The sequence below is a fragment of the Spea bombifrons genome, chromosome 13, assembly GCF_027358695.1.
Source record: "Spea bombifrons isolate aSpeBom1 chromosome 13, aSpeBom1.2.pri, whole genome shotgun sequence".
Lineage (NCBI taxonomy): Eukaryota > Metazoa > Chordata > Amphibia > Anura > Pelobatidae > Spea > Spea bombifrons.
Window position 1 is genome coordinate 3,683,443 of NC_071099.1, and position 21,391 is coordinate 3,704,833.

A 21,391-nucleotide genomic window follows, 5' to 3' on the forward strand; every position below is an offset into this window, starting at 1 on the left:
TACAGCTATCCCTTGCCTGTGATAGTGCCTAGTTTGCCTTCACTAGCGTTCTTTATTGAATTTCGTCTTCTGGTTATCTGAACTCGGTTTGTTCCTGACCACCCGTTGTTTGCTGCCTGCCCTGACCTTTGCTCTTGACCCCGACTATCCATTTGCCTGACCCTTGTATCTGTTCCGTGTTCCTGCATTATTTGGGACTCCTGGTTGCCGTTCCTTCTATCTGAGGTCTGCCTTGCGTTGTCTCTCATCACCGCTTGGGGGCGCCTTTCCTAGTACTGCAGCGTGGATTCACCTCCTGGCCAGCTGTTAGTGACAGTTATACAGGCTGTACACTCACTACTTTACATTGTAGCAGAGTGTCATTTCTTCAGCGTTGTCACATGAAAAGATATTATAAAATATTTACAAAAATGTGAGTGTACTCACTTTTGTGAGATACTAGTCCACTAGTTTCTAGTTCTAATTCATGTTTGGGCTATTTCATTTAGTCTTCTACGTAACAATGCATCCATAATAAGGATGCACAATTAAGGAACAATTAATGCAATGGCTGAGGTTTGGGGTTTTTTTTCTCATGCTTTTCTCATGCTTATATTGCTTGTCAGCAAAACATAGCTTTGTTCTTTCTAACATAAATCTTTATACACTAGCCCTCATGTAGTGTTTCCTTGTCTCCTTACTTTATCATTTTAAGCCTATGAAGGCTAGTTTTACATTTGGTTTATTTTGTCTTAGGCTATTTTGAAAGGTTACCATGCTACAACATTTTAAATCATTTTTCATGTTGGATGTATCCGAGATAAAGTCAGGCTATTCAAGGATATAGTCTGAATAAAACAGAAAATATATAACTTGCAGAGCTGGACTGGCCCACCAAGACCCCAAGAGGCTGCATGTCCTGGGGCTAATTAAGATGCCACCTCCACATGGCTGGCTGCCATGGAGATCTATGTGCTGGGCACGGGGTCTTATAACATAATGTGACCCCACATGTCTGGAGCAGCAGCATCACAAGAGAAGGAGTGCGGAGAGTGACCTGTGACCGGGTTTGACTTCCACCTTTTTACTTCTGTATAATAGAATTTATGAAAGCTGTTCTTCTGTAATTACTGTAGCTGTTATTGATATATTGTTACTGTAATTCTTTAACTATATAATAAAATCACGAAGGTTTCCAAAGCATTTTAAATGCCCATTCTTTTTTAATAATAGAATGATTTTTCAATACAAAATAATAAGTTTTGACATTTTAAATAATAGTTGATACAGAAAACACCAATATGGCATTAATTAAAAGAAAAGGAAGTCAAAGAAATTGAAGGGGCTGAAACAAAAAAAAAGAGTTGTAGGTGTATTACATTATGGAAGAAATAGATGGAAAACTGAATGGAGAAGATTGAAAAAGTAATGAAAGTTAACATTTCAAATGTAATATCGCTTGTACTTCAGTCACCTATAATGATTATTTAAATGGCGACGGTAAGGAAACTGACATGTAGTTGCAGGAAAACATGGCAGCATTTCTGAGGGTTCTCATAGTAAAGATCTGACGGCTTCCTACAATCAAGGTCACTTTGCATGTTCTTTTTAGAAATCTACTGTCCCATAATGCTTTCTCCGCAGCCTTTACACCTCTTCTTGTGAAATGCGACAGTCCTTCCCCTGCTCCTGCGCCACTGGCTTCCCCTGTACTATGGTTTCCTGCACCGGATCCTGATCTTCCACTGGGACATTGTTCTTTCTCTCGTCGTCCAAGAGAACCTCTCTGTGGTGAATTGCAATCTGTTGAGATACATAACGATGTTACCTAAATGTAAATTCACAAATAATGTATTCAGGAATGGACGTAGACTGAATGGCATCTTCACAGTATATTTAGTTTCATAGGACATAGGATATATGGGCAACTTGTAGGCAAACAATGTTGAATAATAATTGTTGTCCTCTGGTGATCTAGAAACAATATCTGGAAACAATAGGGAGATCTGAGTCTCCAGCTTTCATTGCTCTGCTGAAGGAATACGCTTGGGGCAGGAAAGAATCAATTTGGTCCTTCCCAAAAGCCCACCACTACCTGAAATATACATACATGGCCTTCCCATCTGTATGTTTGATGTATGTGTTCCTGTGTTATGTATACTTTGAATGGTATGTTTAGGTTGCCTTAATAATTTCAAACCTGTTCAGTTTCCATTTTGTTCTTAATCTTCTTTCGATATCTCCATATGCCTGAGTAAAAACAGAAAAAAAGAATGTACCACATTCATAAAATATCTTAACTTTTTGAGGACTATCACATTTTCACACATCTGTCTAAATGTAAAATATATAAAACTATTTAATAGCATGTTTAATACCAACTCACAGTTTCTCCTGCTTTGCATACCAATCTAATTATACTTCCATGTATATATTTTGTACGTCTAACCAGCTGAAGACAAAACTATTCTAAAGTACAGATACATGCTTGGATTTGTAATATTAGATAGATTTTATTTGCACGGGAAATTCATTTTTTTCTTTTTTTATGCATTTACAATTAGATCTCAATTAAATATATGTTTGTCTTATCACCAGAGTCAACCACACTCCAAAGATGGTTCAAACCCCATTTGTAACATGTCTCATTGACATCCCACAATCACAGTTCCACAATATGTGTAGTTTACTTTTCCTTACCGTACAAAATGCCGATTGTAAGCAGCAGACAGAGGACAGCAACAATGTAAATTATAGTGTTGTTTCCGGACATGGGCTCTGAAAGAAAAATGTATTTTTGTTAAGTTTAGAGTTTGGCTGATATAGTGTTTTGTTTTTGATGACCTGAGAAAGAGTCTCTTTGGTCATATAGGCATAAATATTTACACTAAACTAGGGAGTACCGACATAGCTTTGCCCACAGACTGTATAGCCACTTTCCAAAACTAAATTTTAAAGGATTGTCTAATACTCAATATATTTATGACTTCATAAAAAAAATCCACACACTGGGTGTTAAACCTAACAAGAATTTTAAGTAAGATCTGCACAATCAGTGTATCCCTTTGGTTCTTTTTGTGTATTTCTATGCAGTGACTTCTGTTGAAAGCATGTTGGACTGCCAAGTGCTCACTGAATGTGCCTGTTTTGAACCAATATATTACTCAGGCACGTGGCTGGGCCTATCCCATATTACCTACCATGCCCAGATTGTATAATTCTTTGTTAAATCAATTAAATTAATGTCCCTATTCTAAGCATACGTTCTAATGAATACTAACCACATATGACATCACTAGTACTGGTCCCAGGACTCACTTCTTTCTGTTTGGTATCACATCTAAGAAAAAAGAAAATATGCATCATTTTATCTGTAGCCAAGATGTTCAAGCAGTGGTCACTGACACCTTAGATCAGACAATTGCTTGGTCGGTCTGTGCTACTCCTGTATTATGGCTGGCCAATGGTTCTTGGTTCCACAACCAAACTAATTTTCTAGGTTTCCATGCCCATTATTAAAATTATTATATCCGGCATGACCCATTTTGAGGCATCCCTGATAGAACAGGTAGTTGCTTAGTTAATTCCCATTGTTTAAAAAGAATCATCGTAGTTAATAAAGCATCTGAACCAAAAAATTGCTGCACAAAATAATGGACTTAAATTAAAAATAATATACAACAATACATATACTAACCGATAATATACTTTAGAGTGCAAGTCTCAAAGAGGGAGCCTCAAACGAGGCTTTTAGTTAAAAAGCAGTTAATTGTAGTCAGAGAATAATGCATTTTTAGAAAATGGTGAGATAGCAGATCAATCTACACCTCACAACCACTCACAAATGAAATAATATCCACACACGCACTAGATACGATTATCAGTTATTGGAGTCAGATTGCAGTAGTGATAGTTGCAGCCAGGGGCATAGCTAGAAACTGCCCTTCCGACCTAAAACACAGTCCAGGTCGGAAGGGTCCTTTCCTTGCAGCACGGGGAGACAGGAGGTGGTTGCAGAGGTCATGCGGGCCGAGAGGTGGGTCCCGTTGCAGTTGCGACCATTGCGACCGCTGCCACCCCAGTGGTTACGTCACTGGTTGCAGCTTTCTGGACTCTCCCTGGTCTCCACCTTCTTTCAATGAGATGACTTTATCTCATGAGCGAGTTTCTCCAAGGCTGACTTCCCCCATTGTTGAGAGAGACTCTAATTTAGCTATAGGATACAGCATGGTGAACACTGTTATGTGACAGCAGGACAGATGGACAGATGATCCTGCAACACCTAATTATATAAAAAGCTTTGTTATCACAAATGTACAATCTCTGAGGGCAGCTAATGCAATCTAGTCATTCACTGTTGACCTAACCATCAACAGAGTCCTAGGTTTCCTGTTTTGGGGGATGCAGTACCACAGTCTCTTTGCTGGCCCGGGTTCTGACACATGGCCAGATGTGTGTAGGGGAAGTGCTAGAGCCCAGACATCCTTTATGGGTGAGTAGTGGGCAAGGAGCAGGTGTGATGTTGGCATGCTCGCCTGCCTGGAGAAAATGACCCAGACATCCAGGGAAGCAGGGCTTAAAATTGTAGTGTTAACTTTATGTATAATTTCATTATTAAGTCCATCCGCTTTTGTTGGGCCTGTGTAAAAAAAAAAAATGGTGGGGTCTGTCACGTACATTTTTAGAACTTAATAAAGGTAACTCTTTATCTGAAGACTATACCTTCCATGGGCATGTAAATTCTTCATAAACCTATTGTCAATACCATGTGCAATGAACAACCTCATTCCCAATCCAATTACTGGTCAGATGAATGTCCATGGTGAAAAACTCTACTTTAGATCCAGGAGAAACATTTCCAAGTGTGGACTATAATCAGCCGTACTGCATACACTGGTTGCCAATTAAGTCTTGTTTTCTCTATACACTTTAAGCATTTGCCTAAGGTGACATCTATGTGCTGGGAAGAAACCTATTTCTGCAAAGGTTGATTATGTTTTGTGGTTCTAACTCTTAATTATATTAGTTCCTTCGGGTTAAGCATTGCCTTATTAGCAGCAAATGCCACATCTATACATGTTTACGTGCTTATTTAGAAAGGCAGCAGGATGCTTATCCCCTTACAGATTAGGGCTCTATACTGAGGTGTTTTGTTGGCATCACACTACATATATTACTGCTAAATAGAAGCTGTATCAGAACACTACCACAGAAAATGTATGTGTAGCAGAGAAATAAATCTCTAATATTACCAAACATGAAGCAACTATGAAAATGGAGAATAAATCCTATCTAATAAAATTACTTTTAATTAAACTAACAAAATGAAAAGAACACCCCTTCCAGTATTCACAGCGATACATAATACAATCGTTCTTCTCTGAAGGGCAAAGGATTGGGTCTAGTCTGCAATTACACTAATGTCCAGTAGGTGGCATTACAGAATCCTATAATGATTTCCTAAGCAGTGAAGTACACACTTACTTTGTTGTTCTTCTGAAACACTATTAGGAGACCTAGCCCTATCTCTTGTGCAATGAGTGTAATAGCATAGGAGGTAGTTCTACAGGAGGAGGAAACAAAATCAACATGTGCTCAGATATCCCAACCTGCAAAATGTCATTTCAGGGAGCCACTGTGACGCCCCCCAGCCACCAAACACGTTTTTACATGGACATGACATTTTATTATGCCAGTACACAACTATTTCTTCAACTATATATTGCAGTTCACTAATGCAAGTAACTGTTCTACTGCAAACCTTGTAGCAGTCTGCGTCAATAAATTTGTTAATTTTGCAAGACATCAGAGAGCTGAGTTCTGAATTTCGTCTTAATGTAACGCACAATGCTGAATACTCTGAATCTGAACTGCCCTTTACTCACAGATTTTACTTTGGACAGCTTCCCCCAGAATTCATCAACTGATAAACCTTTGTAGTTTGGCTACAAGTGGAGCTGTTCTCTGGCATCTGCTTTGATCACATTTGGAAATCTCTCTGCCAAAATCAAAATCTGCTCTGGATTCACCTCCTCCTGGTTCTCCATATTGACCACTGACAGATTCTTCAAGATTTGGGCTCTTATTGGGAACTTCTCCAAGATTTTTTTAATGCTCCTGACATCTTTAAAGAACCACTTTGTCTTGTAAGGGGACATCCCTTGTCCTCCCTCACCTACCAACTGCCTCCTTGCCAGGTACCCAATGAAGAGCTCTTCCTCTGGGAGGTGAATTTCAGTGTTGCTTACATCTATTTCCTGAATGTTGTGTTCTCTCAATACCTTAATACCTTGGCTTAATAAATCTGCTTGCCATATCATTCAGGAGCTCTTGTACACTCTGGTCCAACTTGAAGAGGATAGGTGCCTTGTTTTGAAAAATTAAATTGAATTTGTCAAAGCCTTGCATATAGTTTCATTTGGGGGTCTTTCTGCCTTTTCTGAATATGAGATGACTTCTGATTCTCACTCTGACTCAAAACACCTACCTACCTACCTACCGAAAAAACTGATACCAATCAGGACGCGTGCTGTGTCACTCACTTTAGACTGAAGTAAAAGCCATTGGTGGAGCAGATGATCCAAACCTTTTTCTAAAGTTCTAAAGAAAGCCAGTGTGTAGGACAATGATTTTGTACTCTCTGGTCAGCAACATTGCAGAACTCCTGAAACTATTTTAGGTCTTCTCTTCGTTTGTAACTTTTCTCAAAGTAGTAGTAGATGTTAGTGAGCAGTTCTTCAGGTAACATTTAGAGCTCCTTAGCAGCAGTTTTGACACAAATGTTGACCAGGTGATGTGGACAGTCAACATTGTAAATCCTACAAAGTTAGACCATTCAAGGCCTTTGTCATGCATGGGTGATGCAATGTAGTTAAATATGTTTTCAGCTTAGGCATCATTGCACACCTGGCTAAAATAGCACATTCCATCTCACACATGATATGGTTGCTTTCGTCAACCAAAATGCTGTATGGCCTTTTTTTATGCCCGGATGAACTTGTACATTTTGACATGTTGAAGGTCTTTGAAGCCGGTCAGTTCACTTTACCCCTACAAGTCATATATTTATGAAAACTAGACACCCCAGTGTATCTAAAATGCTGGTATTTTAACTCTTTCCATGCACACATTTCACAACCAGCCTTTATCAAAGTTTGATGTAGTATTTTTGTGTGAATTTACAGCTCCTGGTATATGCCACAGCCAAAGAACACAGTACAGTATTACCCCCCCATGCATGGGTTGGTAGGGTTGTTTGGGAGGTAAAAGGCCACCTTTGAGAGGTGTGTATTTTTTGGAATTTGGACATCTGGTCAGTCTGTGCCCATGTCCTTTTTTGGGGACTTTTGTGAAGATATATCGCTAAAATGAGTTGCTCATAAAAATAAACTTTATATATATATATATATATATATATATATATATATATATATATATATAGTTGCAGTACCTGTTTTCAACCTGCAGTTTTCTGGAGGGCCCCTGCTGCCGATCACGGTGTTGCTGAACGCCTCAACATTGATGCATTACAGCAACACCTTTTGTTTAAAGTCATGACGTGACGTTACTTCTCGTGTAGGTTACATTTTGTGTTTACTCACATTGTCCTTGTCTTATTTCAAATTTAGTTTGATGATCTGAATTATTTAAGTGAGACAAAATTTAAGAAATTGGGAATGAGCAAATCCTGTATATATATTTGAATTTTCTTATTCATAATCTGAAACATAATATGTACACTTTCAGTGGGCTTCCATCACAAATGTTTACCTGTTTTTGATAGCCTTATGTTTTTGTATGTCTTACAATATGTTTGTTACTAGGTTTCATGTTTCACACTGTACTTTATGTCACCATGCATGTGACATTTTATGTGACTGTGCATATAGAAAATGGTTACGTTTTATGGCATATATTTAGATTTATAGTTTCTTGTTGATGTCTTCCTTACCTGGTCCATTCTTGGCATGGTTTGGTATCAGATGTCACATTAGAGAATGTTCCATGTGTACATGGTGAACACTGTGTGTCTGAATACATTTTAGCTGCAAAAGAATGAGAATAACTTAAATTTATAATGTGTGAATTCCCTCATTCCACAGTGGAATCATGTGACTTTCTTTATCAATTCCATAATGGCAGAGGATGCAGCTTATACAAAGCATGGGGCCCCAGAGGTTCTGAACATTATCAGCTGAGTAAGCCACATGTCTCTCCATTAAATGTCCTATCCCATGAAAGGATATGAACAGAGGTATGAATTAACTTACACCTATGGAGATATTCAAATGAATACGATCAAACAGTTCCTATTGATGCACTGGTGTATCCTGGGAAATATGATGGCACTATATAAAACAATAAATAATAATAACCGAGGGAGTAAAAGTGAACTTCAGTTATGTTTCTAACCTTCCACAATGACCCCATGTCCAGGGGCACAAGCTGTGTTAAGCACACAAGTTTCACATAACCGACTGGAGCAATGTCTCCCGCTTTGACATTTGCATAGTGCGTCCTTTTCTGTAGTGCCCTCGCTCTCCTGTTCAAGACCAGCATCTGAAAATAGGAATGACAGAAAAGAAAGTAAAAAGGCATCCCCATCAAATCAGAAGTATATTACAAAAGACAAAACTCAAAGATGCATGAGACAGAGAAAATGGGGAAGGAACAGTAAAAAAAAATATTGAGACAGGCAGAAGAACAAGAAGGCTCATACTATGGTCGCAGTAGCTGTGCTGATGGCAATAAGCTTCCTTGTTCCAGTTACTTTGGAATTCCCCTGGCTCACACTTCAAGCATTTGGTTTCATCCTGCTCAGTGCATTCGGCGGATAGTTTGCTTCCTGTATATATCAAACAATTCAAGCATATAATCAACACATGTATTTCTTCCAAACATACACTCTGGGAATATCCTCTACTAAACATAAATCATTATAAGTAAATTAGCGCTCAGTATTTTATTATGTGTGTTCTCCAACTGTCCATGCAGGTCATCTAATCTACTCAAAACACAAGGTACATTCCACCTATCTGGAGCAACCCAGCTCTCACTATCAATTCATCATTTACACACTATGTAGGAGACTATTGCATATTTTTGGTAACGAGCTTAAATGAGATATGTCATTTTTTGCAAACCATACATCTTGCAGTTCTGTAACTAAATAAACTAAGGTCTTCTTAATGTCACGTTCACATTTCACAATTATTCTCTCATTAATTTAAGTCATGTCTTATTGTTGGATTGATGATTGTTGTTGATTGTTGTTGTTGAAAGTTTCCACTAAGTAACTCCAAAATAAATATACCGTACTAATAAAAGTCATAAGCTATATGTTGATTAATTAGATAAATTACTTATTTTAAAACCTGCAAACAAAAACATAGATTGTACTGTTCAGACCCTAACCAGTTCACTCATATTACTTAATTACATGGTACATTGAATGTTCTTTCTATATATTACTTTTTAAAACACTGAAACACAAACATAATAGGAGTATAATGGTTTTAGTATGGTAAAATGTATTTTTTTTTTAAATGAAACAATGCTGCTTGCGTAAGGATTCAAGCCCTACGCATTAATATTAATATGAAACTGGAGTTCATAAAAGGTGAAACTCAGACATCATATTCATTAAAGTACACGTGATTGATGGGGTTTCCCTATAAGTCTTTTGAGGGATGTACCAGCTTTGATCCATTTTTATTTGTAGATTTACTTTAGGTCTTTCAGGTTGCTTGCAAACCTGTTTTAAAAGAACGCCATAGATTTTGGGTGAGGTTAAGCCCAACGACATAAACCTTTTGTTCTTGATACACTCTCGTGTTGCTTTGGCCGTGCATCCCCTTAACATGATGCTATGTACTGGTATTTTAATACTATTCCATTCTAGGCCGTGTTCTGCTAGATGATATATTAGTAACATGTCAATGGGAAACATTTTCAATAGTGAGCACGAAACGGACCTGACAGCACAAAGCTCACTTACCAGGATTACACAGTTTGCAGCATCTGCCATCTTTCATATACTCGTTGTCAGCACATGCAGCTTCTAAACTCTGCAGACGGGATAAAAGAACATATTTCCTTTTTTATATTTATTTTTTTAAATATTTAATTCAAGTTTGATTGTATGCTCATCCATGTACACTCAATTGTTGTGGCTTAAAAATACATTTATTAATTGTTGCCTCCTTCTGAGTTAGTACTATGCTAGTACAATGTTATTGCTTTCATGTCAATCAATAAGTGAGTAAAATGTGATAAAACACATGGACAAGACAGAGGCTATCATACAGAAAACAAATTCATATCATTTTTGCGAATTTGTGCTGCCCCCCTTTTGGTCTCAAGGATAGTATGTTCCGTCTCCGGGCAGGGGAGCTGGGTTTGTCCTAGCCCAGTCCTTTCCAGGTTCCACCCTCTACTGCCTCCAACTTAACCACTACCCGTCTCCTTTAAATTTAACTGGGGGTAGTCCTACCCTTACACAAATCTAACCCTGCCCCCCGATCCCAAACCAGTTCCCAATTTTTTTTTTAAAAAAAGGCCAAAAATATATATGCATAAAAAACATTTATTTTTATGACCAAGTCCTAAAATTAGCGCTATATTTTGTCAAGCAATTCTCGCAAGGAAAAAGTTTAAATACTGGCATGTTAAATGCCCATGGGGTGTCTACTTTTAAGAATTGTATAATTTTAGGATTTGATGGGGTAAATTGAATTGGCTGGTTTTAACAATGTCCAAATTAACACAGGGGGCAGGATGACCACATGTCAAAGTTCCTATTTGAAAAGTGCACATGTCCCAACAAACCTATGCATTGGGGGTATCACTGTACTAGCTTTTTCCTTCTCTACATAAAATCATCATTTAACAACATAATTTTGTGTTTACGCATGTTATCTTTGTTTAATATTTAAATTAGTGTGACAAAAATGCAAAAACAGAAGAAATCGGAAGGGGCAAATACCTTTTTACAGCACTGTACATACATATATAAACATACTTTTTGGTCCCACAAATGGAATACAGGTCCATTAAGTTATTTAATATACCCTTTACTACACAATATAGTGAAACAAAGTTCGTATTCAAAACCATTAATATTACCCATTGTTCCAACTTAAGAGGCAGAGGAAGTAGCAGCAGTATTTCTTTGGCTCCTTTCATCATGTGTGATGTTTGAATCTCTTTTAGTATTCTTCACAGATCCACAAGCAAGGGTTGTAGGTGACAATAACACAACCCATTTTCTTTCTGTAGACATTTCTGTTTCTTCTCTGTGATCCTACTATATCCATGTTAGAACAAATACAAAGCTACCTTATGACTTGGCTAAATATAAAGTATTTCATCTCGAACATAAAACAGCTTCATAATAAGCTTGGCTGTCTGGTGATTTGTAAAACTGTAAAGTCAAAATCAGTTTATTGTGGTATACAGAAGGATGAAGTGTGTGATTTTATACTTGAGTATACGATTAACCTACTCACGATAGGGTTTTTCTTACCCTAAAGTCCAGAGATATTTTGTAATTTTATGTTTGTTACCATGATTCCCTTTTTCCATGTTTAATGTACCCATATGAATGAAACATTATTTTTTTTCCAGGAAAAATAGTGGCTTTTTTCTTAATTTATAGAAATGCTGATGTTAAACAAATCTATAGAGCTGGTGTCACTTATTAACAATAACCCAATTTATGTTCTGCAACTTTTCCTGTTTAGAGTAATATTCCACATACTTTTTTTTTTATTTATGAAGGGTTACATCCAACCCTTACATAATCCCCAACATTATATTTTTAGGGGCTTGGGGGAAGAGAAGATGTTTTTAGAATTTACTGTCTGATTTCAATAGTAGGGCTAAAAGGTATAAGGGATTTTTTTGTCCTATCTCTTATATCTTGTGGGTGTTATAGTGATATCTCTTTTTTCGTGGACATCCTTGTACGTCTAAAGATGTGTTAAGAATTTTTAAATGTACCCTAAATCAGACAGGAACAAGCTAATAACCATCTATTGACCAGTCAAGAAAAAGAGCTCCACTAGTAAGTAGAATAATATAATAATGCCTTCCATTTCTGCTTTGAATATGTCAGTGACACCATTATGATTACTACAACTCACTAAGACATGTGCATGTGACTTCGGCCCTGTTCTGCACCTTAGCTTTGACCTGCTCATCCATCTCTTGATAACACCTACTAGACACAGGAATTGCACTGCTAATACTGGTCAGTGTCCAATGCCTCAGTTATGAGAAACCTCTATACGTGGTGAAGCCTTTTTCTACAATATCACCGACTTAAAAATAAGTCTCCGTAGAGTAACATTAGAATTGGAGAGATTTATTTCCTTAGAGGCAACCTTTGTAAGCTTAGTTTGACTAGAGCTTTAATTTTACAGGGGCACTTGTTTTATATTCCTGTAAGATTGTTTTATGTTATCTATGGCTTTCTCCATAGATATGTCTTAATATAACAATATTATTTATTTTTATTATAATTTATTATTATAAATATTATTATATATTTATATATTATTATTATTATAGCGCCTTCAAATTCCGTAGCGCTGTACAATGGGTAGACAGGACATAACAAGTAGTATGTAACATAACAAATTGACTAACAGAGACAACAGGTGAGGAGGGCCCTGCTCAACTGAGCTTACAATCTACAGTCTTTCACTTAGTGTAACTTCATTTAAAGGTTTATTTTATAGCTCATGTAATAGTATCGCACTGTCACCTTGTGCAATATAGGATATAGCGCAGGGATAGGATATTTAACCTGCAGCTAGTGTAAGTTGGGGAAATTTAAATTCTGGTGAGGGAAATTCAAAACCACATTTTTCTACAGAAAAGTCATGTAGAAAACATATGCAGATAGTTTTGAATCCTTTGAGACATGAACTTTGGGAAAACTACGTAGAGCATACGCCTGTGGGGCATTTGGTATTTGAATTAGTTTGGTAAAAATAACAGTTGCAGTACATTGGTATTGGTATCCACACAATGGTGGTAGTAAATGTCATACTTCTCAAGAATTTATAGGAGCAGACAAAATGATTTGAGTTATATAGCACCATTTCTAAATAGTATGTTGTCTTAAAATGCCTAGTTTTCACATATTTTAGACAATTGCATATTTGTCACGTGTACATGTTCTAGCTTTGTTCACCAAATCCCATCTACTAGACAAACACCATTGGCTATTAGATCATCAATGAGTACAATAAACAGAATGTCTTATAGAACTGATTTTTTTACACACACTTAAGTGCACCTTTCAGGGATTGTCCCATATTGACATTTCATATTTCTACTGGAGAACAACAGCACATATGCTACTTTAAAAAAAATATTTTTTGTTTTGGACACATCTTGTCCATTAATGTCTGAAACAATTCCACTAGGATAGCTTCCCATAGAGCAAAGTAGGCCAATACACCAAAAGGGCCAGGACCAGGAACGTAGTCAGCAAGCTGAGTCGGTACCAGAAGAATAACGACAGCCAGATCAGGATCCAGGAGCGAGGTCAAGCAAGCCTGGTCAAGAACAAAAAATCACGATCAAAATAGAGCAGGAGGAAACGCACGGTGCCACACCAACCAAGGGTAGCTAGACAATGAAGGTCCCGACTTAAAATAGGCTTTGGATGCCAAAAATTAGGTTATTCAGGTCGGCTGGGGTCATCCAAGGTCATAAACACACGTCAGGTGAGCGTTCGCTGTTGAAGGCTGCAAAGTAGTGGGTCCATTACAGGTACCCGCTACCTGGGAGGAATTGCCAGCGGGAAGGAAGCTTCCCGAAGGGCGGCAGGACTGGAGTGTCGTGGACGCGTAAACACAGTAAGAGACGATTAACAATAAAGAAAAAAGCGCATCCCACATGAAAGCCATGTTATAAGGACTTACCTGTCCGGCAACCGCATCCCACGTCGTCATGCAGCCTCCTACTCGGCTGGAGAGCCGAAACGAACTGATTGCGGGGAATGGTCACCTGATCACAGCAGTATGCGAAGAGCGGTTACATGATCTTGGGTGCTTGCGGTCGCATCTGTGACATCACTGAAGCCAGGAGGCTCCCATACTTGCCAGTTTTGACCTCAGCTGACCACCGAAGTCCACTATTTAAACCCCATCCGTTTCTAGCCAGTTACCCTTGATTGGTGTATACGTTGCTCCAGTGTTATTTTGATGGACTTTTGACCCGGCTTGTTTGACCCTGTGTTTGATTCCTGATTTGGCTCCACGGACATTAGATTATTTACCCGGCTTGCCTGACCTTGTTTTCTGCCTGCTGATTTTGTCCTATTGTACCCGATATTTGCTGGTCTATTTGCTGGCCAATTTTTCTCCTGTGTCCAGCTGTGCCAGTCTCTGCCCCTGGGATCCTCTCATCTCACCGTTACACATGTTTTGGCGAAAAGGTTGGAAAATGCAGTCGTACAGAGGGTACCAGGAACTAAGGACAACCCTTCAAAATGAATTGAAAATAAGCAATAGAAATAGTGTAGTGTTTTGGTCATCAAAAGCAAAAAAGGTATACCTATTGCAGTATTTCTGTACTCAGGGGATGTTGCAGAACAGGGTGTAACACCTTAAGAAGATTACCTTTCTGGTGGGAGTGGTGGTTCTGGACCTTTTGGTTGCCACCACTCTCTATGGATCCAGAACCTGTCCTACCCCAGAAGAAGGCCAGTAAAGCCCTGGAGTTAAAAAGCTTTGCTAAGGTCCCCAAGGAAGATACAATCCTCCTTCTGATTTCCTGATGGAGAAGGGTAAAAAAATGTATCGCTCCCTAAGCAGAGCTGAAAACCTCTTACAAGCCTTCTGAATGCAGTTGTTCTGAGGAAGATGACTCTGGCTCAGTCCACTGTGGTTCATTGTTTTTTCAAGGACAGCTAGGGCTTTCTTTTGATGCCACAATTAGATGTATAATCCAACAATATATTAAAAAAAAACCACACAAATTAAAGGAAAAACAAACATTGTATGGCTTTGCTAATTGGTAATTGTCACTAGTTAAATTTATAGTGTTTAATTTTTTGTACAGGTTATATGCAAGTGCACAAAATCCACCAAAACTTCAGCAAAATTCAGATACATCTCTAGATTACAGAAATACCCCACAAATAATGAATATTGTTTGGTTTGTGGAAGCTACAGGGCACACTGCATAACACACTTATCACTCTACGTGCATTGTTTAACATAGTAATAATATTGCTTCTGGAAACTGTAAGGGAAAGTATATATATATACTAATATCTACACCTAAATCCCATCGGAATTAAAATAATCCGCATATTGTGAGCAGGGTCAGGACATATTTATTATGATAAATAAACTTGTAAAGTGACACATATGTTGATGTATTTTCATCACAAAAAAGTCCCAAAGGGAAGCTGAAAATTTCTAAACTGGGAAAACTAAAAGTAAGGGTTTTCTTACACTTATTCATTTGGAAAGGACCTGAAAAGAGGAAATAAAAAAGGTTAAAAAATAAATACAAAACTCTCTGGCTGGTGAAAAGGCATGTAGAAATTGTGTACATTTCCCTCCTATGTATATGTCTTTTCTGCAGGAAGTATATTTTAATCTATGATCCCTTACAAAACATATACACACATGGCCTGGGAACTTGCTGGGTTTGACCCAGAGTTCCTTAAATCTTGGGAAGGGGAGCAGTGCTTGGTCACTCCTACTCACTGCCCACTAAAATCTAACTGGGGATAGCTCTACAGAACGTAGAAAAATAGCAGAATGAGCAAACCAATCACGCCCCAAACATATATATAAATATATAAAAGAATACTAATCTCAATACGTCCACTATACACCGGCAGCTGGAGAAAAAATGCAGGCAACTCTAGCTGCACAAAAAGGCTAAACTTGAATAAGGAATCCAAACAGCGCTCAATATAAAATAGTGTGAATTGACAATAAAAAGGCTGGTGTATATAAATAACTATGAATGAATTGCTGAAGTGCAAATGGAGTGACACAACAAACGGTGACCACATGACTTGTTTACAAAAGGTGAATGACTGTAAAAATACTAAAAGACAAAAAAAAAGGCTAAAAGTCTTTTAGGTTTTTGGACAATTTACTTGACTCACAGTGTTGTAAGATTTTATTACATTGTGATTACACTTGTGTGTTCACATATTGTGTCACCTTCAAAGTTTTTTTGTGAATCGCATTTTACATTCACTTACCTTTTGTAAACAAGTCATGTGGTCACCATTTGCTGTATCACTCGGTTTGCATTTCAGCAGTTCATTCATAGTGGGAAAAAGTGATCTATTTAATACTGTAAGAGTTTACTTTACGGTCTCATTTTATGATATACACTTATAATCATGCCCACTTGGGTAACACATTCAAAAGAAGCAAATTAAAATCAATGTAGAAACAGAAACAGAATTTGACAGCAGAACCATTCGGCCCATCTAAAAATTGCAAAAAAGGCAAAGCCCCCCAAATTTTTTAAACACAATGTGTAAAAGCCAACGAAGAAAACTGTTGCCCCATTGAATACTTGAATTAGCAAATTGGTTAGCATAGATAAGAAGAAGGCAAGAGTTTTAGTTAAATTTTTTGTCTATACCAATAGTAAAAAACAAACCCTGCAAGTTTCCAACATTTTGCTACAAAAAGCTTCTGGTAATCATGTGACTGATTGCTAAATAAACAGATAAAACTTCGGTGCCAGATAGTGTGCATCCCCTGGTAGGGAAGTAGCCAGGCCATTAATTTTGAGATTATCTCTTGTCTGATATGGTGCCAAAAGATTGGCTTAAAACAAGTACGGTACTACTATTCAAAAAAGGCTCAAAAGCTCAGCCAGGTAAAAATAAAGCAAAAAGAGACGTGCGTCTTTCAGCCAATGTGATTTATTTGGGTTTTGCTAAAGCATTTGATACTGTTCCTCATACAGGGTAACTGTACAAATTAAAAGAGATAGGCTTAGGTGACATTTGAAAAAAAAAATACTCAACAGCGAGTTTTAAATCTCTAATTTATTGTTTGTTGATTGTTTATTTTGTTTTGTTTTCTTTTTTGAATATATATTCCTGAGATACATATTCTAGTATCTATATCTTTGTATAATGTTTGTATTTTTGTTTTTATTCATATGTTTTTATGTATATTTCTAATATATGCTCTTTGTCTTTTTCTATAATAAAATTTATATATTTTTATATCTATATATTGTCTTAGCGCTGTCTTCTTCTAGTTTATTTTGGTGACATTTGCACATGGCTGGAAAACTGCCTTAATGATAGATTTCATAGAGTTGTTAATGGAGAATTTTCTAAATGGACAAAAGTGGTAAGTGGAGTGGAATGTCTTCATTAATGATCTTGCGGTGGGTATTGAAAGCCATATCTCAGTGTTTGCAGATGGTATAATATTGGGTAAGATAAAGACCCAATTGGGTTACACTGAACTAGACATTACTTCCCTGCAAGGAGAGTTCGACAAATTGGGGCACTGGGAGACCAAGTTGCAGGTGAGTTTTAATGTTGATAAATGTAAAGTTATGCATTTTGGGAAAGTAAATAAATCTGTAAACGATACCTTAAATAGGGTTTTGTTGGGGAAAATGAAAAGCACTTTGGAATAATTGTAGACAATATACTTAGGAACAGTGTCTAATGCCAGTCTGCCGCTGCAAGGGCAAGTAAGATTTTGTCCTGTATAAAAAGAGGTATTCCAAAAAGGGACGAATATAAGACTACCCTATAAGAATTTTTTTTTTATTAGTAAATATTAATTCACATGTAAACTATTTTTTCATATTTAATAAAAACTATGACCGAGAAAAATGCATTTTTTTGTTTTTATTTCTTTTTATTTGCCAACTGCCCCCCAGATATGCCTTATACCCTGTATATGCCACTGTGCCCCCTAGATATGCCTTAAACCCCCTATATGTGACTCTGCTTTCCTGATATGCCTTATATCCCCTATATGCCACTGTGCCCCCTAGATATGCCTTAAACCCCCTATATGCGACTCTGCTTCCCTGATATGCCTTATATCCCCTATATGCCACTGTGCCCCCTAGATATGCATTATGCCCCCAGATATGTCTTATACTCCCCTATATGCCCCCCAATTTACCGAAGACTTACCCAACTTCTAATACTTGTCCCCCATGCTCCAGATTCCCTGGTGTCAAGTGGGGCAGCCAGTGGACTTCTGCGCCATGTGCCTCTGCTGCTACCCGGGACTTGCAATGGGGCTTCTATGACTGAGCACCGGAAAGTCGCGTCACGCTGGTGCTCCGTCATAGAAGCGTGCTCTGCTGTGTTGGGTAGCAGCGGAGGAGGATCCAGGTCTCCTGCAGCGCTGCAGGGGAGCCTCCTCTCTGGCACCAGGCGAACATCTGTGTGGTGCGCATAGACAACCTCCGCTGCTTCTGGTCGGTACTTCCGCTGGGGCTTCTATGGTGGAGCACCAGAAGGTCATGTCACGCTGGTGCTCTGTAACAGAAGCCCCAGCAGAAGTGCCGGCAGCAGCGGAGGCTGTTTGCGCGCATCGCGGGCTGCCAGAGAGGAGGATCCAGGACCCCTGCAGCTCTGCGAGGGATCTTAGTCTTGTAGTCAGATCTCTATCCGAGGTCTGATTATAAGACGACCTTCAATATAAGACGAGGGGTATTTGCTCTGAAAATGTCAGAGAGAATTCCCAGAACCGGTGCGGGGTACTCTGATCTCTGACAGCCGGGGAAAGTCTGCGCGATGGATGCACACAACCCCCACTGCTAACCGCACCTCCTTCCGGCTGCAGCGGAAGTTGTCTACACGAATCGCGTAGACGTCTACACGCTGCCCCGGCTACACACCAGGGACTCAGAAGCACTGGTAAATTGGGGGGGGGGGTACCAGACTGGAGGATCCAGGTGCTCTGGAAAAAACCTTGTCTTATAATCGAGCAAATACGGTATTAACAAAAATGCATGTTTGTTGCCAGCGTCATGGCGATAAAGCTGGTTAGGTTCTGAAGTTAAGTGGGATTAGATGCACTAAAAGCAGCCTGTAGATATTTAATACGATGAACCAATTAATTAAGCAGCAAGTTTCTTTATCTTAGGCTGTACATATATATTTCTACAGGAGCTAGCATTATTAAAAATGCTGCATATATATTAAGTATAATAATTCCCAATTTTACAATAATAGATTCCCATAAAGGGCACCACGTTAAAAAAGTATGGTTAACTTGAACTAACTTGGGTTTTATTGTAACCTCACCAACTCCTACCTTTCTGAATATCCTCCTTTATGCACATTGCTTACCAAAGTTCTGACCCACTTACTCCATTATATGTAGTATATACATTTACAAAGACCTGAATGTCTTGCACCAGTGCACAATTTACTGTGTTCAAACTTCATGCTATATTTTTTACTTTTAGTGACACTCCCCAGGATAGAGAAACAGATGTTTGGAAATTACCAACCACAAATGCAGAACAAAAAAAGCACAATGAGATGAGACAATTACGCATGCATTTGCACAAATGTATAGAGGTAGAAAATGCCAACGGTTCACGTCCCAAGTTGTACGTAATGATTTTTCTTAAAGACTGGTTAACATATTACAAAGGTAAACCTGGAGTAGTAATGGAAGAATTTCCTAAACCTGGTGTAATCTCCTTAGAAATAAACTTGAATGTTCTGATCGAATACTTCAAATGCAGCAATTCAGATCACTTCAATTTTGTCTTTATAGGTATGGTTTATGAGGATTGCAGGTGTACCAAGGGGCAAAATCATGTGCTACACAGTGAACAAATATAGGTACAAAATTATTTTACAAATAGGTCCAGACAAGAAATTCACACGTTTCCATTTCCAATTCACACATTTTCTATTAATAGTTACAGCTATTCTTCTATTCGTCATTATTACAATTAAAATATTCACATGTATGTTTAGAAATTCATATATATTATGAAACAGAATAAAGACATTTGTTAATAAAAATGATGTGTATTGAATTGCATTACATTACTAGCTTTCAATACTTCTTAGGGCTCTTCTACTTTTCACATGGAACACAGTCCAACTCTATTTCTTTAAGCAGTAATTCAATCGTCGTATAAAGATATATGAAAAAATCATACCTGGTAATTACAGCTCAGAAGAACCAGGATCAAAAGCTGAAGAGGCCACATCACACGAATTTCAAAACTGTTGCAGCAAACACAGGATCGACAAACTGCCTCCAGTGAAGGAATATTGATAATTTCAAGAAAAATACTAGCTGTTTTTTTAGAAGAATCAATACGTGTCACAGGCGTAGTAACACAGAATTGAGTATAATTCAGCACCTAGGATCTTGGTGATATCCGCAGTATAATAATGCAAACTGGAACCTCACAGCAAAATAGTTTGATGTAGGGTTAATATGGTTAACTGCAAATAAACATCTCAAGCATCAGCAGGGTTTGATTGTGAGAGTGGTGTCATGGAACTGTTTATTTTTTTCTGCCGATTGCTTTCTGGTTTTGTGAAGACACGCCCCTGGCCGGCAATCCGAGAAATAATAAATAGTGAAAGCAAAACTAGTGATTCACTGAAAGGGGAGGGTCAACAACTTGGACACAAAAGAGAAGTACCAAGCATGCTTGTACTTTTCTTTTTAACTATATGTGCAGTGCAGGGGAGTAGACATCTCTCCCCTAATCCTTGGGAGAGTCTTGTTGTGTAATTTGTAATAGATCATGGGGCTATATAGATACAGTAATAGTCATGTGTAAATAACTTCTGGGAATTTTTCCTATGGTGACAGAAGCATACCTGGGAACTGTCTGGGTTTTTCCCAGAGACTCCATTTGAAGTGCCTATTCTCTGGGTCTCCAGGTCACTAAGGGGAAACTCTGGGTCACAAGGGCGGCATGCCCCACTTCCTGCCCACCTTCCCATTAAAAATAGCGTGTCCTTTAACGTCAGCGGGACCGCCACTAGTGCCAGTGGGACCTCATACCCGTATCCTGGACCTACCTGGTCCGGGTAGACAGAGACAGAAAGTTCCCAGGTATGAACATTAAATTTAGCCAGAGGATTCATTTGATTTTTTAGAACCATTTCTTTTACATTATAGAGCTTGGTTGTGCCATGAAGTGTTGTTAAGATATTCTTTTTTCCCTCCCAATGGTTCATATTGATAACATAATAATAACAATAATTACATTTAGAAGGCGCCAAAGTAATCTTTGCCATTTGGACACATTTCTGATGAAGCTCGTGGTTTCAAAGTCATGCAGTTAGGGGTAGTCATAACTAGCAGAAAATTATCATTCTTACAAGACTGTATTTTAGACATTTTGCAATATCTTTCCTTTGATTTGCTCTGTGTACATCCTGGAGTAATTA

General features: G+C 38.1%; 1 protein-coding gene across 1 annotated transcript; it reads right to left on the reverse strand.

The window, feature by feature from the left end:
* Positions 1-1,408: 1,408 nt before the first annotated feature.
* CD40 (CD40 molecule) lies at positions 1,409-20,452 on the reverse strand. Its single transcript, XM_053454000.1, has 9 exons — positions 20,140-20,452; positions 9,977-10,046; positions 8,699-8,824; positions 8,392-8,538; positions 7,931-8,024; positions 3,261-3,319; positions 2,680-2,757; positions 2,180-2,229; positions 1,409-1,782 (listed from the first exon to the last, which is right to left on the reverse strand). The coding sequence occupies exons 1-9, from the start codon at positions 20,188-20,190 to the stop codon at positions 1,627-1,629; spliced, it is 831 nt and encodes a 276-aa protein (XP_053309975.1). The 5' UTR covers positions 20,191-20,452; the 3' UTR covers positions 1,409-1,626.
* Positions 20,453-21,391: the final 939 nt, after the last annotated feature.

Coding starts and splice junctions, on each gene's coding strand:
- CD40 (XM_053454000.1), bottom strand. CDS start 20,190: ATGTGGCCTCTTCAGCTTTTGATCCTGGTTCTTCTGAGCTGTAATTAC. Junction 8,825..9,976: donor CTGCAAACTGTGTAATCCTG/GTAAGTGAGCTT, acceptor TGATATATACAG/GAAGCAAACTATCCGCCGAA. Junction 3,320..7,930: donor CCATGCCAAGAATGGACCAG/GTAAGGAAGACA, acceptor CTTTTTTCTTAG/ATGTGATACCAAACAGAAAG.